Source organism: Heteronotia binoei, chromosome 14 (genome assembly GCF_032191835.1).
Source record: "Heteronotia binoei isolate CCM8104 ecotype False Entrance Well chromosome 14, APGP_CSIRO_Hbin_v1, whole genome shotgun sequence".
NCBI classification, from domain to species: domain Eukaryota; kingdom Metazoa; phylum Chordata; class Lepidosauria; order Squamata; family Gekkonidae; genus Heteronotia; species Heteronotia binoei.
The window spans coordinates 49,616,635-49,643,348 of NC_083236.1; the positions used below are offsets into that span (position 1 = coordinate 49,616,635).

A 26,714-nucleotide genomic window follows, 5' to 3' on the forward strand; every position below is an offset into this window, starting at 1 on the left:
TAGTGATGGGCACAGGAATAGACAGCTTTAAAGGAGGATTAGATTATACAGTATTCATGAAGGAGAAGTGTATCAATAGCTCCTAGCCATGGTGACTGTGGGTAACCTCCACATTTAGAGGCACTAATCCTCTGTATCCCAGAGCCCGGCAGCAACATCAGGGCATGGCCTCATCCTCTGTGTCCTGTTGTTGGTCCTCCAGAGGAACTGGTTGGCACCTGTGTGATACAGGATGCTGGACTACATGGATCTTTAGTCTAATCCAGCAGGGCTCTTCTTATGTAAAACATGGGATGCATACATGTTCTTCAAATGGCCATCCTTTGGGAAACCACAGGCGAGTGGGGGGCACTAGCAATTTTATTTTTGCATGCTGTTGTTCCTAATATTTAAAATGTTGACAAGGGCAACTTGTCTGAAATAAAATAAAATCTTTTATGTTGTCATATTGGATTTTCAATCCTCTTAAAACAATCCAAACAACTGCATGGTATAAAATTAGCTCTTGCCTGTTTCCCCTTCATTCCTACGCAGGCTTTTCAAATCTGTTTTGCCACTAATAAATTGTAAATGAGGCTACAGTCCAAAGAGTAGTCAGTGTGTTTCATGGGTATTTAAACAACAGCATTAAGCGGTATAGGAATCTGTGGAATGCAGAGGGCAGATTTATGTGTCTTAAGAGTTTCTTTACTGGTTTGTAATAAGCCCCCCTCTCCCCAAAAAAAAGCACTCACACTTTCTTTTCTATTAATCTGGCCTTAGAAATGGGGGATACTGGAGCATGACAAGAACAACAAAATAAACTGGCATCTACTTAATAACTGTAACAGCGGATTGCCTCCAATGCTAAAATATTTATCGAAACCAGGGAAGGGGGGCTGAGTCGAAAAAGAATTACCTTCAACAGTCTGCTACCAGATCTTTAACAGTGGGCAATGTAATGCCTTAAGGTCTCTCAAACTGTCTTTCATTTTCTAGACTTAATGGCTGATTGCAGAAATCAATGTTGCCATTAGTAACAGAGTATTTGTTATGGCATGATTTCCTCTGTTGTTAGGCCTGCAGAATGATTACACAATATTAGCGAGGTGCTTTTGTTATAAAAGGGCAGAAGATATAACTTTCAATTTACTATCCATTAGTTCGAGAGTCTAGAAATGAGAGATGAGGCCAGAAATCTTACCTCTCTCTTTCTTTCTTTCTTTCTTTTTGTAAAAGTATCAAGAAGCTCAATATTTTAGAGAGCTTCAATGAAATCCGATTTGGCTTTGCTCTTTAAAAAAAAAAATACACGGCAGGTCTGAATTAAACACAATAGAATAAAACATTTTCGTTACTGGCTTCACTATGTTCATTTAAACTAAGGGATGCAGAGACTATGGAGGGTCATGGAATGTTAATGGGGTACATACAGGTTTTCACTTGGACTGCCATATATTCCACACTTATGTTAATTTCTGGTCTTAAATGGATGTCACAGTCACAAAAGTGAACAGTGTGCAACCATAAAATGTGGGCCTCTTATAAGACAACAAGGGTTACAATAAGCAGGGCTTTTTTTGTAGCAGGAACTCCTTTGCATATTCGGCCACACCCCTTTGATCCTTCAAGAGTTTACAGGGCTCTTATTACAGGACCTACTGTAAGATCTTAAGAGGATTGGCTACGTCAGGGTGTGTGGCCTAATATGCAAAGGAGTTCCTGATAAAAAAAAAAAAAAGGATGGCCACATGGAGAAGCAAAAGCACGTCTTTAAGTTGAATGCCTTTACTTTAAATGGGTAGAATCACAGAAGGAAGGAATTGTAGGAAGGTAGCTGCCCACCTACAACATCTGAGTTGAATACTTGTCTCTTTCCTGCTGCAGGTACTTAAAGCCTAGCTCTAAAAAGGCACATGAGGTCATGGGAATATGCAAGAGGTAGGGCAATCCATGGGAAAAGGGGGTGGAGATATGGGGAAAGAGGGTGGAGACATGAGGGTGGTCATTCGGAGACAGCATGTAACTTCTAGGGGAAAAACCCAGAAGTAATGTCGTGTCTCTCTACGTATCATAGATTTTTTGCAGATTCCTACAGAGGACTGACCATATTAATCCATGTCAGTCCTCTCTAGGAAACATAAAAAAAACCTCTATGGTTTTATCATATAGTTTCTGGTGATTCTATCAGAGATGTGGCGTCCCATTGTTGTTTTTCCTCAAGGCATGTCACACCACCAAACCATCAGCCGTATTTTTTTTTAAATCTCCCACTGTCACTCAGAACAGCAATGAGAAACAAGAGACAGGGGAGCAGATCCCTCACCCCCACAGGGGGACTGCCAACCCTAGTGAAAGGGCTCTTGGTCTGGGCTCTTAGCTAATAGCTCCCAGAATGGGCCTAATGGACTACCCTGGCAGATACCAGTCCAGCCCAGGATGTTTTGTATACCTCCTGGTTTTTAAATACTTCTTTACACTATGCATGTGGGGGGGTTTTCTGTCTGTTTGTTTAAATTTATTTAATTATATTAATACTTTTTTTTTATAAGCAGCTTTTGAATCTTTGTTGGGGAGAAAAGAGGGATGAAATATGCTAAATAAATAAATACCCAAATAACTGTCCAAGTTGGTATGAGAATAACAGTTAATAATGCATGCAATTTAAAAGTCAATTAGGAGGTAGCATCTTCAAAGCACAGTATACTGGGCTTACAATATGGTTGGAAAGAGTACACATGAAATCTAACCATCCTGCTGAAGGCCTGGGTCCAGTCAGTGCCTGAACATCAGACCTCCCAGAATCCTGGGTATGCCCCCCTGAAGAAGAAGAACTGCAGATTTATACCCCGTCGTTCTCTCTGAAACAGAGTCTCAGAGCAACTTACAATCTCCTATATCTTCTCCCCCCACAACAGACACCCTGTGAGGTGGGTGGGGCTGAGAGGACTCTCACAGCAGATGCCCTTTCAAGGTCAACCTCTGCCAGAGCTATGGCTAACCCAAGGCCATTTCAGAAGGTGCAAGTGGAGGAGTGGGGAATCAAACCCAGATAAGAGTCCATGCACTTAACCACTACACTAAACTGGCTCTCTACACTTGACCACTACACCAAACTGAGTCTGATAATGGAACACAAAAAGTTATATTATGTGATAAATAGAAATCCAAGAACAAATAAGTGGAATGTGCTTCTTTTTTTTAACCAATATACCAATTGTTGGAAAGACAGTAAAATTTACCCATTAGAACATATGCCTTTTCTCAGCAAAGTGATAAAGTATCAGTTCTTTGCAAATGGAAAAAAAAAATTGGAAAGAACTATTATGAGCAGATCCACCTGAAAAGCAAAAAGTGGACTTACCAGAAGAGGAAGGTGAAGAAGGATGTGGACTATCTTCCTGGGCACTTCCTGTCTGTGACAGACCTCCTCCCATTCCACTTTCCTCAGTAATATTGGAGGATCCCGGTGTTGTTGACCTGCTGACTGACTGAGACTCCTGATCGCTCCCAGACCCTCGGCGTTCTTCAAGGTTTCCTTGAAGGATCTCTTCTTCCGTCTTCCTGTCTCTCTTATGGACCCTGGAATGAACAACAACTTGGTGGTATGTTCTAAAAACCCTGCCACAGTCTGGGCACTCAGTTGGCTTCTCTTTCGAGTTGCTGTGACTCTGCATGTTATAATCGAGTCCTTGGTTCAGACCGTGAGACAGAAAATCTCTACTGCCTTCCAAAGGGTCTAGTTTGTTTGACAAGTCTCTCTGATTGCCCATTTTAGTGCTGTGAACCAAATCAGCAGGCATTTTCTGCTTGGAGCCATCTGCTCCTACTAACACATACTCCCGCTTCTCCTTATCAAACAGAACTCCGGCGTTTGCCAAAGTGTCTTCGTGGCTCCGTTGTATCTGGTGCTCTTTAGACAAAAAGCCATGTTCCATGGCCATTCCTCTCGCCATAAGCTGCCAAGCTTGATAGCTGTTTACAGGGTCCATCTCAGCAGCCTTGGCTGCAGCCTGAAGTCTTTCTATACAGCTAGATTTGAGAGGAGGCACAAGGTTGAGACAGCCCAATAACGAATGCTTGTCTCCTTCAGCAACACTATGGCCCATGCTGGCAATGGGGGACAGGAGCTTGCCCAGAACTTCTCTCTCTTTCATGGGCAACTCTCCTTTACTGTAAGTCTGATTCTGCTCGCTGAGACCCGCTTTGTCAGGAGGGAGAAAGCCGCTTTGCAAACAGGATAAGTATCTCGAGTACAAGTTTGCGTGCGCTTCCTGTGTCATGCTGCTGAGGGACACAGGAACTTCCGGGTCACTGGGGGATTTGTTTTTCACAGACAGTTTGTTCAGGTGCACCTTCATGTGGTTCTTAAGGAACCAAGGCTCTTTGAAGCGCCTCCCGCAGATTTGGCAACAGTGCTCAAAGGAATCCTTGTGTTTCCTCATGTGGCCTTTCAGGAACCAGGCTTGGCTGAAGACTTGCCCACACACCTCACACCGGAATTCATTGGTGGACTGCTCGCCGTTGCCATTGGAACCTTGGCCCTGAGCCGACTCAGCAGTTATGTGAGCTTTCTCCACATGGCTGATCAGCTCTTCCTCCTGCGAGGCAGCAAAATCGCACAAAGTACACTTATAAGGCTTGTGAAGGATCCTGATGTGCCTGTCCAGCTCTTCCCGTTTCTTAAACTTTCCTTTGCAAAAAGTGCACCGAAATCCAGCAGTGGTGGCTACCACTTCTTCCTGTACACTGGCAGGCTTTGGAGAGGGAATGGGGTTGGAAATATCTGGGGTGCTATGGTTGGCGGGCATGGACAAATTGCAGTTGGCAAGAGGCATGGGCTGAGAATGGGGATGTGCTTTGATGTCCGGTCGAGGTTGAAGAAGGCTGCCCTTCATCTGCTTATCCCGCAAGATGGCCCTCTCTTCTAGCTCATGCAAGAGCCGATTCTCTTCCCGAACCCTCCCGCGGCCCTTGCCCAGGTTCCCCAGCTTGTGAGTGCGCAAGTGAATCTTCAAGTTTCCCTTCTGAGCTGCTCTATGATCGCAGTAGGGACATTTGAACGGTTTCTCACCCGTGTGGGTGCGCATGTGGAGAGACAGGATGCTGTTAAAACGAAAACGTTTCCCGCACAGGGGGCATGGGTACTTCCTGTTCTTCCGGGCATCGTCCTCGATATCGCTCATTTGTGACATGATGCCCAAGTTTTGTCCATTCAAGAACTGTTGAAGATCCACTCTCCCGTTCAAACTGGTGTCGACCTCTCTGTTAAGCTGATTGGCTAACAGGGCCATCTGGCTGCTGATTGGCTGGTTTGCTAAAGACACATGGCTCTTCTCATCTAGGAGCCCAGCTGTCTTTTCCTCAGGATTCTGCCTGTTCTGAAGTTCAGGAAAGGCATGACTAAGCTGAGATGTTATCTGGTGCAGCTTCTGACTCATGGAATATTGTCCATTGAGAATGGAACTGTTGAGGTGGGCATCAGCCTCTGGTACAGCTGAAGAAACGCCAAGGCACAAACTAGCTTCCTCCATCCCTGAGGGGGGAAAAGAAGTGAAGAATTTTAGGTTTGGAGCAAGCCCTATTTTATCGCATCAGACCTACCAAAATTTGTTCTATTTTGACAAAATGTAAGAACAAAAGAACTTCTGCCAAAACCAATAAAAAGTACATTAAATGTCAAGTGTATAGGGTACAACTGTGATTACATTTTGTCTTAATTATACAGGGCCTTCATCACACTGCATACTTTCTGATTGCATATATTAATTAGGATTTTTAAGACGAACACATTACCAATTTGAATATATCGCTGTTAAATAAGTGGCTTTATGCTTTCGACTTCTTTCAAACCCCCCTTCTCCTGTGAAACTGCACCTGTTTACATGTTCTAATCTATATAAAAAGAGAAACGTTATGCCTCTCACTCACTTCCCCTTAAAAAAACACACACACAACACAAAAATAGAAACCCATTTATAAAACTTTCAGTCCCATTAAGCTTATTCAATAAATTCCACATTCTACAATGAGAAAGATGGTTTTATGATTTGATGGGGAGGGGGAAGAAAAGATGCCATGATATTTACTGGTACACAATAAAACATGATAATGTTTTGGGGGGGGATAAAGTAAAGGACAAGCTTTCGAACAATAAAAGGGATTTTGCTTTAGTCAACAAAAAGTGCAGTAATATCTCATTAAGCTGATTAGTATGCGGCTTAGAAACAGTACTAGGTGCTGTAACACATGATTATAATCATAAAAATCCTTCAGTGTTTGCAAGTAAGCATTAACGAGGTATATTAAATTTTAAGGAGACTGCGACTTGCAGCTTTGCAAACCTCTGAGATTAAGATTTAACCCTTCTGTACCAAAGCAAGTGTCCCTTCATCATTTGGAAAGGGTACCCATCACAAGAAGCATAAATTATCTCGTTAATTTGCCAATGCGATCATTTGGATTTAGGAAAAAGTTGTCCGGTTTTAGCCAACCGTTGGTCCAATTGGTTAGAAGAGGCGATCTAAAGGACTCCGATTAGCTTTCCAAAGAGCTCTCTTCTGGAACTCGATAAAACCCAATTAAAAGCCAGAGAAGGTGTCACAGGAAGCTTCAACAAGTTTAAGTATTTTTAATAACTTTCTCAATATACGGTAATGAGTACAAATGGTACCTACAAACTGTGCACGGCAGAAAATTAGAACTCAACGCTGTTTGTTAAACAGGAGCACTCTGTGCTGGTCAGCATAATTGCCCCTAATAATAATCTTCTCTCTTTGCCATTTTAGCTAGTCTGTTCAAAGGGGGAAATGCATCATTTTCTGTAAAGCCATTCCATTTTAAAACTGCAGAAACTGTTGCTTGCAAAGAAGTATTTAAGAAACTCAAAAGTTATGTGATCAGACGAAAACACACCAAGGATCTGTCCTCTTTTGGAGTCTCTCAGCTCTCCTCCATGATAAAAAAGAGGACAAGGTATTTTAACTGACAAATGAGCGATTTGGACGTCTGTTGGACAGCTGTCCAACAATGCCACATGGCAATCTATTCTTGATACTGAGAAGAGTTTCAAAGGCAGCTTGGGCAATGGAATAAGAGAATCTGCTGTTCCATGCAAAATACAAAATAATTACAAATTTGTACTTGGTACACTGAAGCTTCTGGGCTTGCTTAAGGTAATTTCCAAGTGTTTACACTTAACTTCTTCAAACAGAGTACTGAATCCAAATTTACTGATTCCAAATACCATACCAGTATTATGATTTGGGAATACTGGGAAATCTCAATATTTTTCAGGTCCAATACACCCATTTTTTTTAAAAAAAAAAATGATTACTGGGTATTCCTAGTGCTCAGTAATACACAAATGGATGTTATTGAAGGAACCCTGCAGAATAGATAGTGAAATTCCGTTAAATGGGATTCTTACCATTGTAGCCGAGAGACTGCTTAACTAAGGTTGTTATGATGTGATAATATACTCCTGTTAAGAAATACAGAGCACCAGACTCCTGAACCTTTTCAGGGTCATTAAGCAGCTGTAAACATTATTACAAAAATAAACCAGAGATTTCATGCTTACATTTTAGCCCTGAGCTGGGTGTGCTGAGCAAGTGCATTTTTTTTTTTTTTTTATCTCTTACAATCAGTGCTGGTGACATTTGGGCATCCAAACAAATTACATCACAAATATTACCGTGCTGGGCAGGATACAGAGTGGGTTGTTTGCCAGATGATTAATAAATAAACAGTAGGGCGGTATGGCTGACCTATTCTCTGTTGATGGATATGTAGACAATGCTAAAAGACATGGCTGAAATAGTTAAATCTTGGCAGAAGCGGGGAGGAGGGTCCATTCATCTTAACAGCATTATTAAGACTCAACCTGCCAGAGCACAACCGACTTTGTGTTGGATTTGAATCACTTTTGTTGTTGTTGTTGTTGTTGTTATGGGTTTAAACTGCCTCCAACCTCCATTTTGTAACCGTTTTGTTGATCAATAGTTTATACTAAGCCAAGGTACAAAGTTGCACAATGTTGCCTAAATTTTATTTAGATGCATTGCTATAATTAAGAACTAAATAGAAAGAATGGAAAATACTGGGTTGGATTCAATCAGCTTTTCTTCTTCTTTTTTCTTTTTTTAGAAGAAACGGAGGGAGGGAGGGAGGATCTTCTCTGACCATCCAAAAAGGCTCTGCCGGGGATCATGGGACCTACATGGACAAATGTCATTGTCATCTGGGATAGGGATTGTAGTAAGAAAGAGAATGGGGTGAGACTGAGTGCATATTAGATACGGTATTTAAATATAGAACGTTTATTACCATGTACAAAATGTAGGAAAACAGAAAGTTTTTTTTTTGTTTTGTTTTTAAACTCATCTGGTTCTGGTATAAAGTCCAAATGAACTGCAGGCAAACTGAAAGTAATGAGTGTTACAGTTCTGAAATGGCTCCAAACTTGCCACAAAGTTAATAATAAAATGGGTGCAGAATGACCCTTCTACTCCCACCCACACTGTGATGCAGTGGTTAAAGTGTTGAACAATGATCTGGGAAACTCAAGAGAAGGGGAAAGGGAAGGGGAGGAAGAAGAGAGGAGGAAGAAGAGATTAAATTTAAACCCCTCTCTTCATTCAGAGTCTCAGAGCAGCTTACAATCTCCTTTCCCTTCCCCTCCCCACAACAGACACCTGTGAGGTAGGTGGGGCTGAGAGAGCTCTCTGAGAACTGCTCTTGAGAGAAACAGCTCTGAGAGAATAATGACTGACCCAAGGACACTCCTGCAGCTGCATGTGGAAGAATGGGGAATCAAACCTGGTTCTCCCAGATAAGAGACCGCGCACGTAAACAATACACCAAACTGGCTCCAGGGGCTATAGACTATTCATGTGAACAATTAACAAAAAACAAATTCTGTTATAAATTCAAACAGAAAGACTTTCAAAGCTGGCAAGCTGTCAGTTTTATCCTCCGTGGAAGGTTGCTGGGTGACCTTGGGCCAGTCAAATACTCTCAGGCTAACCTACCCCAGAGGGTTGGTATGAGGATAAAACATAGGAGAGCAGAATGATGTAAGCTGCTTTGGGTCCCTTTTGTATGTAAATACAAATATATATGAGTAAATAAAAATAAATACATTTTAATACCTCAATATCTTAAATAAATCAGCATTTACATTGCATAGTTATCCCAATGTAAACCCAGTGTTGGTAATTGCATCAGTGGGCATAAAGGTTCAGGAACAGGTAAAACCTACTTGGACTGGTATTAAATATCCAATAATTGACACATCATCTGATGAATAACATTTAAGAAAACTGAGGACTGTAACTTTTTACATCCTTCAATTTCAACAGCACTTCAGGCCCAAGAATCCCGTAGTTCTAGCCTCCATTATGCATTTGAACAATTAACAAAAGGCAAATTTTGTGATGAATTCAAACAGAAAGATTTGCAAAGCTGACAAGCTGTCAATTTTATTGGCAGTTTGCATCCAAGTTCACAATAATTTACTTGCTATAAACTTTCACTTCTCACCGAACATTTCAGAAGGGGGGAGGAGACTGCCTTCAGAACCGGCATGAGGTTTTAAAAATATATATATATGTAGACAAAGAACCCTTCACGATTTTAAAGAAATACTAGCTCATAACGTGATCATAAATATCATCACAACATTTGCAAAACAGTCGACGAATTAAAACTACAACTGAAGTTGTTGGAGAAATGCTTCCCAAACCACAGAATACTCAGATTTTTATTTCCTCATTAATTCAATATGACAGAGCCATAACTGGAACTTCAGACAATGCAAATTTGGCTCTAAAAATTAGCTGCTTCTCCATGTAATTTGACCCTTTAAAAGACTCTGTTTTCACAAATGGAAATGGCTCTCTCAAGTTGCTTTGAGCCCCACAGGAAACACACACACAAACACACACACTACTGTTACCTGTATTTGCCTTCTAGTGGGCCTTAAAGCAGCATTGCTGATCCAGTTCTGATCAGAGGAAAGATGCAGATTAACACATCTGGTTTGAAATCCCATTTCTCCTCCATGGAAGCCACCCTTTCTCAGCCTAATCTACCTCACATATGACTGTTGTGAAGATAAAAATGGTGGAGGGGAGAACTATATATCCTATGGCTGCCCTGAGGAAAGAAGTTAGATAACTGGGATAGATGGTTGTTCCTGTGTGCCTCAAGAAATTTGTGAGAGCATCAACAGATGTGACGTAAGAAATACATTTCTGATATCCCTGTACAATTGGAAGTAAACTATTCCATCATATCCATTAGAAAACAGAAATTGTGTGCCCAATGGAGACATTGGAACCAAGTGAAGGCCCTTAGGAGATGAAAAGGCCAAAGCAGTAGTCTGTTAAGCCGGCAAGCTGGCTACTGTCCAGTTTCAGACAACTCATGAGACGATGGCTCATGAGTTGTCTGAAACTCTTAGGATTGTACGGTCAAGCTGGGAGGGAGCAAAACAAGAAGAGTTCAGCCTCCTAACAAATCAATGTGCCTATACTTAAAAGCAGTTTAAATCTGTAAACTGCCACCCACTCCTATTTCCCCACTGCCACATAGGTGTTGATCACTTCATTTCCATTTCACAGGGGCTTCAAATTTGATTCCGTGCAAAACTGAGGTATAACGTGGAATTCAAACATGCGACAAAGATCAAAAGCAGGTTTGATGGTGAAATATTCATTCAAGGTAGCCCGGTGAGATTGTGTTCACAGGGGTACCTGTCAGGAGCATACGCTGGGATGTAAAATTATCAAATAAGTACACAATGCCGTTATTAAACTCCAGGCATGCCATCGTCTCATGAGTTGTCTGAAACTGGACAGTAGCCAGCTTGCCGGCTTAACAGACTACTGCTTTGGCCTTTTCATCTCCTAAGGGCCTTCACTTGGTTGCTCCTGCTATTGGCTAGGTCAAACAGCTATACCTGGCGTTGACATTTCTGGCATTAATTCTACAATTGAAAGGGATGGGAGGGGGAACCCACTAAGTCCGTAAGTTCCCTTTGACCTAAGCTGCTGAAACATCTGTTGGTTGAGTCCTTGAGCGGCTTGTTGGCCAAGTTCGACAGCAACTGTTCCTGTTGTGGATTATCTCTCTCAGTGGTAGGTGTCAGTGGAATAAATAGATGCGTTTCGAGGGAGAAAGATGTATGTTCATAAACAGAACAGCTTTTGGCAATGGGAGTTCTAAGGAATCAACAACATGGCAGCAGAAGCCAACAATGAAAGCAAAGGTAATACAACATGTGAGCAGGATTTATTTAATGGTAAGGAGACAATTACTAGCCTGTTAAGAGAAATCATGTTCATCTTAAACATATGTCAATGCTATGTAAAATTAAGAGGAATGAAACAGTCTGAGGATAAGGGATGTCAAAAGCCAGTTTGAGGGTTTCTTTGTGCTCACGGGAGTTACAAAACTGAGAAGTAAGATCTCCTGAATCAATCAAAAGCTCAGAGAAAATTGCTTCAACAGATTTACAAATGAAATGAATTTTATTGATTAAGGTTGCCAGCTCTGGGCTGGGAAATTTCTGAAGATTTGGGGGTGGAGCAGGGGAGGGTGGGGTTCGTGGAGGGAAAGGACTTCATTGGGGTATAATGCCACATAGCCCACCTTCCAAACTGGCCATTTTCTCCAGAGGAACTGATCTCTGGTGCCTGGAGATTAGCTGTAATTCCAGGAGATCTCCAGCCACCACCCGGAGGTTGGCAACCCTATTGCACATTTAATGTTCTCTTGTGTTTATTGCAAATAAACAGAATCAAAAGCCCATTTAAAAATAATTTATTTATTTATTTTATGACTTATATCCCGCCCTTCCCAACAAGTGGCTCAGGGCGGCTCACAACATAAAAAATTTGACATAAATAGAATTTAAGCATAAAAACAGTTAAAATAATTAATACATTTAAAATTTTAAGACATTTAAACCATTTAAAACATTGGGGACAGCAGACATCTAGTATAACTACACTTGGTTTCTTGTACCAGCTAGTCATAGGCCAGCCGGAAGAGGGTTGTCTTACAGGCCCTGCGGAACTGAGCAAGGTCCTGCAGGGCCCTCACCTCTTCCGGCAGCTGGTTCCACCAGGAGGGGGCCGTAACAGAAAAGGCCCGGTCCCTGGTAGATTTTAAGCGGGCTAACTAGGAGATTTTGAGTGCCCGATCTCAGTACTCTCTAGGGAACATGTGGGGAGAGACGGTCCTTCAGGTAGGCAGGTCCTAGGCCATATAGGGCTTTAAAGGTAATAACCAGCACCTTGTACCGGACTCGGTAAGCTATTGGCAGCCAGTGCAGATCCCGGAGCCCTGGCCAGATGTGCTCCGTTCTTGGGAGTCCTAACAGCAGCCGGGCTGCGGCATTCTGCACTAGCTGCAGCTTTCGAGTTCGGCACAAAGGCAGCCCCATGTAGAGAGCATTGCAGTAGTCCAACCTCGAGGTGACCGTGGCATGGATCACTGTTGCTAGATCGTAGCGCTCCAGGAAGGGGGCCAACTGCCTTGCCCGCCTAAGATGAAAAAATGCGGACTTGGCAGTGGCTGCTATCTGAGCCTCCATCGTTAAGGAGGACTCCAATAGTACCCCCAGGCTTTTGACCCTGTCCGCCGCTATCAGCGGCGCACCCTCAAAAGCTGGTAGGGGGATATATTTATATAATATATATAACGTATATATAATTATATATATATAATAGAACAGCTTTAACTGTTTAATTATGAACACTGTGAACTTTATCTGACCTAACATCCACGTGAGCCTTTCAAACATCTAGATAATCAGAAGTCTGGATGAGAGACAGCATCATGTAGTGGTTCCAGTGTCAAACTAGAGTATCTCCATTCTGGAAACTTGCTTCATGACCCAGGGACAGTCATTCTCTGGGTGCAATCACACGAAAGATTTGGCTTGACCTAGCAATGCTTCCCCTCCAGATTTAATGTATGTGATCACACGTGCACATCTGCCCCCCCAAGTCCTACCCACACTTACCTCATCTTAGGGCCGGCTGGGAAGAGATTAAATAGCTACCGGGGAGTAGCTCTCTAAAGTGCATGCAGGGTGCGTTTCCTGGCTGTCTGAACACCTGGGGTGCATGATGCACCCACCTAGCATGCACATGAGCAGTCTGAATGCTCCTCTTGTGTACATGCAGCTAGTGCCTCTCCCAGCAGCAGGGCGGAGGCTGTGTGATCGCCATGGCACGCAATTAACTTAAATTTATGAATTGTATTTTAATTGTTATTATTCTGATTTTATTGTTATATCATGGCATATGTACCATGTCTTGTAAGCTGCCCTGAGCCTGCCTTGGCAGAAAGGGCAGGGTATAAATAAAAATTTATTATTATTATTATTATTATTATTATCATCATCATCAAAGAGCACCACATCACATGGGATACTGCCACGTGGATACTGCCACGTCACATTCCCAGTGCGATCTCAACCTATCCTAGAGTAGCATAACTCACTGGGTTGTTGTGAGGAAAAAATGAATGAGGAGAGAATGGCATTGTAAGCCACTCTGACTCCCCACTGGGGAGGAATATCCCCAGTAAATACCTGAACATATAAATGAATGCATTCTTTAGATCTAATTATGCCGATGCAGGGCCAGACATAGGAATTTTGTGCACAAAAAAAGTTTGATATTTATTAAAAGGTGGCTCCACAACTCCACGCAACTCAGCCTTGCATTTCCTGCGGTACCTCTGTAAGCATCAATCATGCCAAAGAATCATTGTGGAGACAGCAGCTTTGCTATTTATGCAGCGGACACAGGTGTCGGGGAAGTATCCACTCTTTGCCTAAAACCCAAAGAGTTTCCAAGAGCGGCTTCTGAAAAAGGAAGCAACCCTTAATTCATTTATGCATGCATCTGATTTGCCTCAGATTACAACGGGCTCTGTGACGAGATATAACTTGACATAGCCTGGTGAAACGTATAAATAAATACATGGCTGAACTTAAAGAAACAAGGCCCCTTTGATTGCTTCTATGGGTAGATCAGGCGTGCACAATGCAAGACCTGCAGGCCAGTATCAACCTCCTCTCTGTTTGGGATCTCATGGGGAATTCAAGCATTTGTTCTTTGGGAGTTTTCCGATCCTCTAATGCCTACGACAACCGACAAGCATGGCTGATTGTTGTGGATTCAGAAGTACGTGTCGGAGTGGAAAGCAACTTTTCCAGCCTGCTCAAGCCCACTGCATGCCTACTCACATTAGACTCCCTTTGTGCGCAGACTGTAAAACAACCTCCATGCAAAACAGTCTGTACATAAACAGGCTTACTTCGGGCAGCCTACAGATGCACAAAGGTATGGTGTAGCACCTACTGCCACGGTCTTACCCCTGTGACCCTGAATGTTTATTCGCTTTGGCTGTCTGAAAACAGCTAAAGCAATTGAGCCCTCTTAATATGGATTTCGAAGTTTGAGTCCAGCAGCACCTTTAAGACCAACGATGTTTAATTTTCCCTTTCATGTACATGCACACTTCATCAGGTAACAGCATGCATGCACACGTAACCTCATACCCAGAACTGAACTTTGTCAGCCTTAAAGGCGCCACTGGACTCAAACTTTTTTCAGTCGCTTCACAGCTAACTTATGGCAACCCAAGCCAGGGGGCTTTAAGGGCAGGTGAGAGGCAGAGGTCGTTCACCATTGTCTTCTTCTGCAGAGTCTTGCTTGGTGGTCTCCTTTCCAAGTACAAACACTGCTTAGCTTATGAAGTCTGACATGATCAGGCTACACTACACCACCTTCTTTCTGGCCCTCTTAAGAGACAAGCAAACATGACCTGCAAAGTAAATCGAGCTATATTAACCCCAGCGATAGCATCATGGCAGGCGCAAACCATAGCTTGTGCTTCCTGAACTACAATGGAATCTCAGCCCTCGATGAAAAAAAGAATTATGCTTTGCCCTAGTAGGTGAGATAACCTCTTAGAATTAAGGAAAAGATTCAGAGCATAAAATTTGTCTCTTTCTCTGCCCCCCCCTCTCGCCAGCATTATGCAAGAGAACAAACAGCTTCCCTCCCTAACCCCAATTCTGATTTACACCTATCCCCCCTTCCTCGGGTTCGTTCTTTTTCTTTCAAAGATTATTTTCAGAAATGAGTTGGTTGCAAATGCTGAGGTTCAAAGCTGGTTCCACTGAGACAACAGGCTTTTTCAAAGAGGTGGAATGGAGCGAAAGAGGGAGGTGTTATGATCTGAGTTGATGGGATGTAGGTTGATCAAGGGAGGAGGGGGAAATAAAACAAGAAACAGGGGCTCGAGCTGTAACAGAAACTTCGATCTCACTTTGATCTTCAAAAGGCAAAGCCTAGCAAATCCCCCTTTTGCAGAGCTTACGGAAGGCGGAACTTTCCTGAGAGTCTCCGGTACAGATTTGCAAATCATTTCTTAATTTTCATAAACAACAACCGACTGCGGAAGTGCCACAAAGCAACCCAAGTGTCCAGTCTCAAGCTGATGTCATAGATGACCACTGCTGCATTTATACACTGGGTGCAATCATGAAAACAGAAGTGAAGCTCTTGATTGATAACTTGACAACATATAGAGAGAAGTGGTGTACTCTTACCAAACTAGAGATTATTCTCCGTACACAGCAAAGATCTGTCAACTTTGATAGTCCAGTTGTACAACCTATTTTTGAAACCCGGTGTTCCTGTGTGGTCACTACTGTAAGGCACACATCACAGTCACAAAAACATGACTGAAGTGTTAAATTAAAGCACAGATCACTGAAAAACAGTAGTTTTGCCAATGTGACAAAACGTTATGTGCAGGGGTTTTTTGTAGCTGGAACGCCTTTGCATATTAGGCCACACACACCTGACGTGGCCAATCCTCCAAGAGATTACAGGGCTCTCAGTACAGGGCCTATGGTAAGCTCCTGGAGGATTGGCTACATCAGGGGTATATGGCCTAATATGCAAAGGAGTTCTTGCTACAAAAAAAAAAGCCCTGCATATTGCTCAGATAAGTGCAAAAAAAGGGGATGGGGAGCAACCTTAAGTCACATCTGTACGAGCTCTTCCCGGTGTTCAGAGAAATGGATTCCTTCTGAGAAATGGTTTCGATATGTCTGATACTGTCATCTTGCATATGGTAGTGCGTTAAAATATCTCTTTTAAATTATATTTAAATTTATCCACTATATATATGCCACTGACTAAAGCTACACATGCCAGATTCTTCGATGGGGACTGAAAAAGTGCATTCAAAGACATATTTGGCAAATCTCAATTTCTCATTTTTGCAGTGCCAAATTATCCAAGAATTTTACAAGTCAGTATCAAAGCAGTGAGTTTCCCCTTTCCAGCTTGCAGCTAGGAACAACATAAGACATACATTCTTTCACAACTTCAGACCTTTGGCTTTTATTTTTCACATGCCATTTTATAGAGAATATGTCAGGCTTTCAAAAGGGCTTCCTTGTAACCGTTTAAGCGCATTTTTTTTCACCAAATGATGCAGAGGGACAAGTATCTAAAAATATTGGAAGACTAAAAAATTAGGACCACTTGGAATAATCGGAGCCATTCATTTATAACCCCAGATTATGAAATGCCTGTATTGTGTGCCCTTCATCCAAGAACAAACTCTTTAACTTCAGTCAGAGAAGCTATTCATATGAGACACCAATAGCTTTCGCATGCTATCAGCAAGTAGATCAATTTTCAGTTCTCCATTTAAGGGAAAGACACCTTTTCATCTTTTAAATAAATCCTGTACTCTCGCTATTCAGAATCATGTAATAATGAAAACAATCTCCTCATCCATGGCAAGTATACAGCCTTGCATGGCTCCCTCATAAGCAATCCTTCCCAATGGTTGCTAGTAGGACATTATCCACCCCCCCCCCCACCCCAAATTAAGACACACGGAATGGAAAGCACCGTCAAAACTAGATGTGAGAGTTTTGAAGAGAATGACTGGAGTTGGACAGATGGCTCTAAGCAGAGGCTAGATGGCCATCTGACAGCAATGCTGATTCTGTGAACTTAGGCAGATCCTGAGAAAGAGAGCAGGAAGGGTTGCATCAGTGCTAAGTTCTCATGGCCCCTTCTTACACGTCCAGAGAAATGCTGTTTGCCACTTTCGGGTCAGGAAGCAATTTGTCTCTAGACCAATTTTGCCAGCAATCCTGGAGAGGGGTTTTTTGTTTTTGTTTTGCCATCCTATCTTGGAGCAGGGGTGGCTCTCTCTCTCTCTCTCTCTCTCTGTCCGTTTGTAGGGGAGATACTTGTGAATTTCCTGCATTGAGCTGGGGTTGCCAGGTCCGACTCAAGAAATATCTGGGGACTTTCGGGGTGGACCCAGGAGCAAGCATGTGACAAGCATGGCTTGAACTCTAAAGGGAGTTTTGGCCATCACATTTAAAGGGACCATGTGCCTTTTAAATGCCTTCCCTCCATTTGGAAATAATTAAAGATAGGGGCACCTTCTTTTGGGGCTCATAGAATTGGACCCCCTGGTCCAATCTTTTTGAAACTTGAGGGGTGTTTTGAGGAGAGGCACCAAATGATATGCTGAAAATGTGGTGCCTAACTAAAAAAAAAAAAAAAGCCCCCCCAGAGATCAATTATCCAGAAATGATCTCCATAGGGTATAATACAGTGTCCACCAGACATCCCCCACACTTTCTGATAACCCGGAAGTGGGGGGAGGGCTTCCAAACCAGGGGATCCCCTGCCCTCAACTGAGGATTGGCAACCCTACATTGTGCAGGAGGTTGGACTAGATGACCCTGGAGGTCCCTTCCAATTCTGTGGTGATTCACACTCTACAGTGACAATAGGAGCTCAGCAGCCCCAGCGATCTTGTTTATATGTTCTTCTTTCACAAGAGATTCATAGGTCAAACAGGTGACCCATGAAGGTCAGACCAGAGAGGAAAATGAATACTAACCAGGCCAGCCAAAAAATGTTTTTTCCATTCCAAGCCCTAATATTGGGGAGTTCCATACTCTCACTCCAGAGTCCATACACACAAGAGCTGATTCTGTGTTCCTAGATCCTTAGCAGGCAGATGCCCATTCAAGAACCACTGTCAGCATTACCATCTCTCAAAGTAAGAAGGAAACCTTCAAAATGGACTAAGCGCCAAGACACTTTTTTTAAAAAGCTACGTTGATGGTTATAGTCTTTCTATCGGACAGAGGCCCTTTGAGAGTTCATAAGCAGCTCAGTTCAGTACAAACCATTTACAAGTTACAAGTTGCCTCACAAGACCGGGCTGCAGGAATCCTCCCGAGAACAAAATCTTGAAACCTAAAAAGTCACTGCAGAACAAAATGCATCTGCTGCATTTCTCTTCTCCAATAGAGGAGCTAGCTTCAGATTAGAAGAGAAGCAGAGGCACAGACCAGACCACTTTGTTCGGCACTGGGGTCCAGGTCTCCACCCAAGCAACCAAGGTGCCGGCAACACTGTTGGGGCCGCTAAGGTGGGAGAAAGCAACAGAGGCATGACATATGCCTGTTCTGACCTCCCAAACCCAAGTGGCCCCCAGCTAAGTCCAAGGCAAATCCCTGAAATGCTGGCGGCACCTCTAGGGATTGGTTTGCTTCAAATGTGTCTGGCTATGTATCACCTTAATCTACCAGTGGTACATCAGTATCTTCACAGGCAGACACTGCTTGTCGCAAATGTCTGGACATTCTCATTAAGTTCTAAAATATTCTAGTACATCTGCACTGTAAATTTAAACCTGGCCCAAACTAATTTTAATTGCCAAGGATTCCTGGATGGTGTATCTTGTGAGAGAGTCACAAATGAGACCTTTGGCTCTTTTACAGAGCTTCAGTTCCAAGTATTCATTGTGGAAAAGCACAGGAGTTCAGATAGGCTTGCGTCCGGCTTTGGCTTGTGCTGTAGACATCTCCTTTGTTTCTGAAGTCCCCTTCAGATGTTAGCTGTTTGAATGCCTTTTGCAGCTGCCCCTGTGTTCTGGCTAAAAACGCAATATCAACAAGAAGGCCTCAAACCCATTAAGGATGTTCTGAATATCTATGATTTAAAAAAAAAAAAAATCCTGCACAAATGCTATTGTGGCTGACTATCCCAAACAGGAAACAACTTTGAAGAAGTCATTGTGAGATACACAAACAAACAAACGGAGACTGGATTCACAACAATGGTCCAGATCTGCTCGATACCACTTAGAGAAACTATGCTTCTGATTGGGAAACATTGTGAGTGGTATTATATTTATGATATGCGACAATGCTCTAGATTTGCAATGTTAAAGCAGCAGAGCAGCTTTTGAGGATAAGTGTCCTGCCCAAGCAACTGCCAAAGTGCAGGGAATTAGGAATATCTATCGAGAGGTTTCACGCATCCCTACTTATGATTGCTATCTGCTCAGCTTTTGAGTTCATTCCAGGACAGGTATTGGAAGACAAGAAAGAGACATATATGACTGATGCACACGTTACATTTTAGTGGGTACTGGGGATGAGAGTAATTCTCTCACCTAAAATACATTATGATAAAATAACGCTCAGGTAAGACTTAATAGTAAAATACGAAACCTTACAGACTCCTTTCCCCACCCCCTTCCAGTTTGACCACCACCACATAAATTGTTTCAATACAGACACTTCTTCTGTTTTGGAAAAGTTCTTCTTCTAAAACAAAAATGCAAAAGAATAAGGAACAGGTTGCTTAAACAACACGAAGCATTTCTTACAGACTCTGCTTTCCCGTGGCATTTTTAAAGCCCAATTCTACATTAGTTAACAAGATTTAATATAATACAGGAGTGTGCTGTATTTTTTTTTTGTCTGACGAACTAAAATAACAAGCTGCCGCAATTTAATTCCCCCCCCCACCTCTTTCCCAAATGATCAGAGGAAAGTACCTTACATTACGAATGTGTATTCCTTTTCTCTTGAAAGGGTAAAACTAAATAGTCTTCTAGCAATTCTAAGTCTGCCATATAAGTATTATGCTGTTACAGATTTCAAAAGGTTAGCTTCAATGAACCTGACATGAATCTAACCCAAAATAACCCATTCAAGAGAAAAGTAAGAAATAATTGCTGTTTTCTCTTTCTCTCTCCCTTTTTTTTCCTCGGCTATATTGCTATAATGATTTTGCATAACAGATTGAACAAAGTGCTGTTGTGACAGGTGGTAGAATTCAGCTAGTAAGCACAGAGACAGGGTTCAATTTAGTTTGTGAATCCTTTAATTGTTGTGCAGCTAATTAAAGAAGGTTCTTTACACTCGCAAGTGTTTACCGTTGCTAGTATGCATACATGAAAAATTAAATTGTGCCTTCAAGGGTTGAGAACTATAGAAAAATCATAGCTGATGCTGCAACATGCTTACCAGGCTCAAAATAGCTGCTTTTTTCACAATTGAAATTTGTAAAACTTTTTGCTAAGCAAATATAGAGCTAATTAGAAGTGTTCGTTGGACCAATTAACATTTAAATAAATAAGCCATATTGCACATTTCACAGTCTTTATTTAATGATGCTTCTTAACTCTTTGGAAAGATTCCTTTAAGTACAAATAAGTTGTCATAAAGAAATGAAAGACAAAAATAGCAACACAACAATATTTCCCCCTGTGCTTCCTGCACCCCCCCCTTTAAAAAAAAAACCTTGATGCCTTTACTAAAGCCCAATACAGGATAAGTGGGGGAGGAAAGCGGGAGAAAAATTCAGATCTTTGTTTCATCTTGCAAAGTTACCTTTCTACCCTTTCCAATGCAAATTTGGGGAGGGGGGGAGGAGAGAAGCATATTTGATTACTATTTTAAACCACATCAATAGCAATGTTTGTTCATTTGCAGTTCTGCCCTATGATGCAGATTCTGTTTTAAGAAAAGAAACAATCCTAGATCTCAAGGAAGCAGCCAAGTGAGTCAACTGCTGCTTCTGAAACAGGGGCAAAAATTACTGCAAGCAGCCACACCAAGCACGTGTGAAGGAAAATAGATAATTTGGAGTTCAGCTGTGAAAACTCCTGCATCTGACAAAAACAGCTTGATCCTCACCCCAGTCATTAAGTAGAAATGTGTCAAGGATGTGAATGGATTCGGTCCTACGAATACCAGTCTTGGAACTACACAAAGCAGCTTCAACAAACAAGTTCAGCTAAGCTTAACTAGTCCGTAGGCTGAAACAGATCTGCTCCAAAACTTCATCTGGAAGCTATAATATTGTCTCTCTCTCATGGGGGGGGGGTATCTGTTGGCAAACTGCAAACCACCTCTTTTGGTCAGTAAAATCCTTTAAAGCAGCTTCAGTCAAGAGGAAAGGTGAGGTATATTATATTTTAACAAATATATAATTTTCTCAGGTTGGTTTCATGATCTGATCCATCCTTCCCAACATCTATTACAATAAACAATGTTTTGGTTTCTTTTATTTTATCCCCCCCCCCCTTTTATCTTTCTCTATTAATATTTTGCAAAAAGATCTTACAACCAGAGCTTTTTCTGTAGCAGGAACCTCTTTGCATATTAGGCCACACACCCCTGATGTAGCCAATCCTCTTGGAGCTTACAGTAAGCCCTGTACTAAGACCCCTGTAAGCTCCAGGAGGATTGGCTACATTAGGGGTGTGTAGCCTAATATGCAAATTGGTTCCTGCTATAAAAAATGCCCTGCTTACAATCATTCTGTTTCTCTGATACTCATCGAGAATCTGACAAAGGGAACTCTGACTCTCAAACACCTTGTTGGTCTCTTAAGGTTCTACTGGTCTCAAATCAAGTCGTTATGCTTTTTAACTTGGCTCTCAGAAAATTCCACAAAAATGAGCATTTCAATAAATGGACCACATTAACGGGCACCACAAGAGGTTAAGTAAGGGCTGGTGCATACAGTCACTTTCCCTGCTGGATGGCTACAGCACCCAAATATGAGCTGCAGGTGTGAATGGACCATCGCTAATCAAATACCGCAGGACAGCAGTTCTGTATTGCCTCAAGTGCAGTGGCCTGGAATCAAGTTGGTTCACATGTGCATTTTCTACCCATCAAGTGCTGTGTGATAAAATCCCACATAATCAACATGTATTCAAAGGAGTGATAAACATCCAAACAGGACTGGGGGGGGGGGGGGAGGAATGACAGAAAATATGTATGTGTGCGAGAAGTTAAGAGGGATGTTGGTAAAGAGATTCAGTCAGAGCATAATAAGACCCCTGCTGGATCAGATCGGTAGTCCATCTAGCCCAGCATCTGGTCTCACACAGTGGCCAACCCGCTTAGGAGCAGTGACCATAACGTTATTGACTTCACCATTTGTATAAATAGGGAGTTGCCCCAAAAGACCAGCACAACCACATTTAACTTTAAAAGGGGTAAATTCTCTGAGATGAGGAGGCATGTGAAGAGGAAACTGAAAGAAAAGGTAAATACAATCTAAACCCTTGGGGAAGCTTGGAGGCTATTTAAAACTACAATCCTAGAAGCTCAGATAAAATATATACCACAAGTTAGGAAAGGCACAAACAGGTATAAGAAAAGGCCTGCATGGTTAACAAAGTAATGGAAGCTGTAAAAGGTAAGAAGGACTCATTTAAGTGGTGGAAAGCTAGTCCAAGTGAGATTAATAAAAGGGAATACAGGCTGTGGCAAATCAAATGCAAGACTGTGATCAGGCAGGCAAAAAGGGACTATAAGGAGCATATTGCAAAAAACATAAAGACCAACAATAAAAATGTCTTCAAATATATTAGAAGCAGGAAACCAGCAGGGAGGCAGTGGGACCCTTGGATGACCAAGGAGTAAAGGGATTACTGAAAGAGGATAGAGAAATGGCTGAGAAGCTGAATGCATTTTTTGCCTCCATCTTCACTGTGGAAGATGAGAAGTGTTTGCCCGCTCCAGAACCACCAATTTTGGAAGGGGTGTTGAAAGACCTGAGTCAAGTTGAGGTGACAAGAGAGGAGGTCCTACAACTGATTGATGAATTAAAAACTAATAAGTCACCAGGTCTGGATAGCATACATCTAAGAGTTGTGAAAGAACTCAAAGTTGAACTTGTGGATCTCCTGACAAAAATATGTAATCTTTCATTGAAATCTGCCTCCGTTCCTGAGGACTGGAAGGTAGCAAATGTCACCCCCATCTTTAAAAAGGGTTCCAGAGGAGATCTGGGAAATTACAGGCCAGTCAGTCTGACTTCAATACCAGAAAAGTTGGTAGAAAGCATTCTCAAGGACAGAAGGAGTAGGCACATTGATGAACACAAGTTATTGAAGAATACTCAGCATGGGTTCTATAAGGGAAGTACAAATAAGTTGTCATAAAGTACACTAACCTGTTACAGTTCTTTGAGGGCGTGAACAAACATGTGGACAAAGGGGACCCAATAGATGTTGTTTACCTTGACTTCCAGAAAGCGTTTGATAAAGTTCCTCATCAAAGGCTCCTTAGTAAGCTCGAGAGTCATGGAGTAAAAGGACAGGTCCTCTTGTGGATCAAAAACTGGCTAATTAATATGAAGCAGAGAGTGAGTATAAATGGGCAGTCTTCACAGTGGAGGACGGTCAGCAGTAGAGTGCTGCAGGGCTCAGTACTGGGTCCCATGCTCTTTAACTTGTTCATTAATGATCTGGAGTTGGGAGTAAGCAGTGAAGTGGCCAAGTTTGCAGATGACACTAAATTGTTCAGGGTGGTGAGAACCAGAGAGGATTGTGAGGCATTCCAAAGGGATCTGTTGAGGCTGGGTGAGTGGGCGTCAACGTGGCAGATGAGATTCAATGTGGCCAAGTGCAAAGTAATGCACATTGGGGCCAAGAATCCCAGCTACAAATACAAGTTGATGGGTTGTGAACTGGCAGAGACTGACCAACAGAGAGATCTTGGGGTCGTGGTAGATAACTCACTGAAAACGTCAAGACAGTGTGCAATTGCAATAAAAAAGGCCAACGCCATGCTGGGAATTATTAGGAAGGGAACTGAAAACAAATCAGCAAGTATCATAATGCCCCTGTATAAATCGATGGTGCGGTCTCATTTGGAATACTGTGTACAATTCTGGTCACCACACCTCAAAAAGGATATTATAGCATTGGAAAAAGTCCAGAAAAGGGCAACTAGAATGATTAAAGGTTTGGGCACTTTCCCTAGGAAGAAAGGTTAAAACGCTTGGGGCTCTTTAGCTTGGAGAAACGTCAACTGCGAGGTGACATGATAGAGGTTTACAAGATTATGCATGGGATGGAGAAAGTAGAGAATGAAGTACTTTTCTCGCTTTCTCACAATACAAGAACTCATGGGCATTCAATGAAATTGCTGTGCAGTCAGGTTAAAACGGATAAAAGGAAGTACTTCTTCACCCAAAGGGTGATTAACATGTGGAATTCACTGCCACAGGAGGTGATGGCAGCTACAAGCATAGCCAGCTTTAAGAGGGGATTGGATAAAAATATGGAGCAGAGGTCCATCAGTGGCTGTTAGCCACAGTGTGTGTGTGTGTGTGTGTGTATTTGTGTGTATGCATGTATGTATATGTGTGTGTGTGTGTATACACATACACATATATTGGCCACTGTGTGACGCAAAGTGTTGGACGGGATGGGCCATTGGCCTGATCCAACATGGCTTCTCTTATGTTCAGTTCCTCTGGAAGGCCAACAAGAGATAATAGAGGCCAAGGCCTTCATCAGAAGAGCCCTGTTGGATCAGACAAGTGGTCCATCCAGTCCAACATCCTGTCTCACACACTGGCCAACCAGTTCCTCTGGGAGGCCAACAAGAGGGCATAGAGGTCAAGTCCTTTCCCTGATGTTGCTCTGGGAGTCAAAGGCTTAGTGCCTCTAAATAAGGAGGTTCTCCTCAGTCTCCAAGACTAGTAGCCATTGATACACTTATCCTCCACATATCTATCTAATCCCCTTTTAAAACTGTTTATAAGAAAGACTGAAAGATGATGCTGCTTCCCAAATGAGAACCAGAACTGCAAGTGATCAAAATGTCCAACAATGGGATCCACCCCAGATTTGCAGGCAGAACTCACCTGGGCTGAGGCTACAGGCATTCTGTTTTATGGCACACATGGCCCAGCCTGACAAAGGCACATTTATGTATGATTCGGCCCTCATAACAAATAAGTCCAACACCTCTGACGAGGAACAGGCTGGAGGCCTCAAAAAGGGGAAGTAACATCACTGACAGCTTGGCACTGACAGGAAACTCTACATCCACCAAACTTGTTGTACTGAACAGAACAAAGTTTGAGACCGGTGGGCACCTTTAAGACCAACAAAGTTTTATTCAAGGTATGAGCTTTCATGTGCATACGCATTTCTTCAAATACAATGAAATGGAAGATAACAGTTCAGACTTATAAACAGAGAACAACATGTTCCCCCTTAATTAAATCCATACAGCTGTTGACCGTATAAACTTAACTTGTTATTCCTGTTTTGTCTCTGCATATCTCAAAATATCTTCATCATGTTGTATCTAATTTGCTGTTCAGCCTCTTCATTGTACCTGAAGAAGTATGTGTGCACATGAAAGCTCATATACTTGGAATAAAACCTTTTTGGTCTTAAAGGTGCCACTGGACTCATTTTATTGTTTCAGACCAACACAGCTACCCACCTGGTAATAGTGAACAGTAAGGACTATGGATGAAAAATGTATCTATTGTGACAGTTTCCCAGGGTGGTCCCTACTTCACTACAACAAAGGCATAGGATTGTCATATTCCTGTGTTCAATCACCAGGGCTTTTTTTTTTTGTAGCAGGAACTCCTTTGCATATTAGGCCACACCCCTCTGATGTAGCCAATCCTCCAAGAGTTTACAGGGCTCTTAGTACAGAGCATACTGTAAGCTCCAGGAAGATTGGCTACATCAGGGGGATGTGGCCTAATATGCAAAGGAGTTCCTGCTACCAAAAAAGCCCTGTCAACCACAATCCAAATCAACAGTATAACAATAGTGATAGACTAAAAATTCAAGATGCCACTAATGTGCTATTTCCTGTGTTTGGGACATCAGCTGCCTCAAAAGCTCACCTTCAGTATAAAGGTGAGCATCTCCTTCCTAAATTCTTCTCTGGCTCTGATATGACATCCAAATAGATCAAATCTTCCTCCCACACTCTTCCCTACTACTGCTGTTGATGCGATAGATACAGTGCCTGATAGTTATTTTCCCATTAAATTTTATCAGACATTTTATCAAACTCTTCAAGATCAAGACTTTTGATACCACAGCATTCCCCATTACTGTATATGGATTTGAATGAAACAGTGACTGGACAGCGAGAAAAGCTGATGGAAGAAAACTGATTCATTTGAAATATAGTGTTGGAGGAAAGTTTTATGGATACCATGGACTGCGGGGTGGAAAGAGAAATAAGTGATTGTAGATCAAATCAAACCTTCTTTGGTTCCACCATGAGAAAGACAAGACTCACTGGAAAAGACAATAGTGCTAGGAAAAATTGAAGGCAGCAGGAAGAGGAAGATACAACATGAGATGGATTGACTCAATCAAGGAAACTGCTTTCTGTTTGCTTTCTGTTTGCAAGACCTGAGCAAGGCTGTTAATGATAGGGCATTCTGGAGATCATTAATACACAACACACAAAGAAAACATTCAGTACAACTGTCTATTCCAGGCAATGCAACCAGTGCACCCTCATGTCAGCATCAACTGAGCTTCAGGGAACCCTTGTTAGCAATTCAGAAGCAAGT

The 26,714-nt window shown here is 42.2% G+C and overlaps 1 protein-coding gene across 2 annotated transcripts in view; it reads right to left on the reverse strand.

Moving 5' to 3' along the window:
• The window catches only part of ZNF536 (zinc finger protein 536), a 471,582-nt gene that overhangs the window by 351,901 nt on the left and 92,967 nt on the right, over positions 1-26,714 (reverse strand). For both annotated transcript variants that reach the window (XM_060253717.1, XM_060253718.1), the window contains exon 3: positions 3,344-5,515. In XM_060253717.1, the coding sequence (XP_060109700.1) occupies positions 3,344-5,513 (2,170 nt within the window). In that variant the 5' untranslated portion in view covers positions 5,514-5,515. The remainder of the gene's footprint in view (positions 1-3,343; positions 5,516-26,714) is intronic.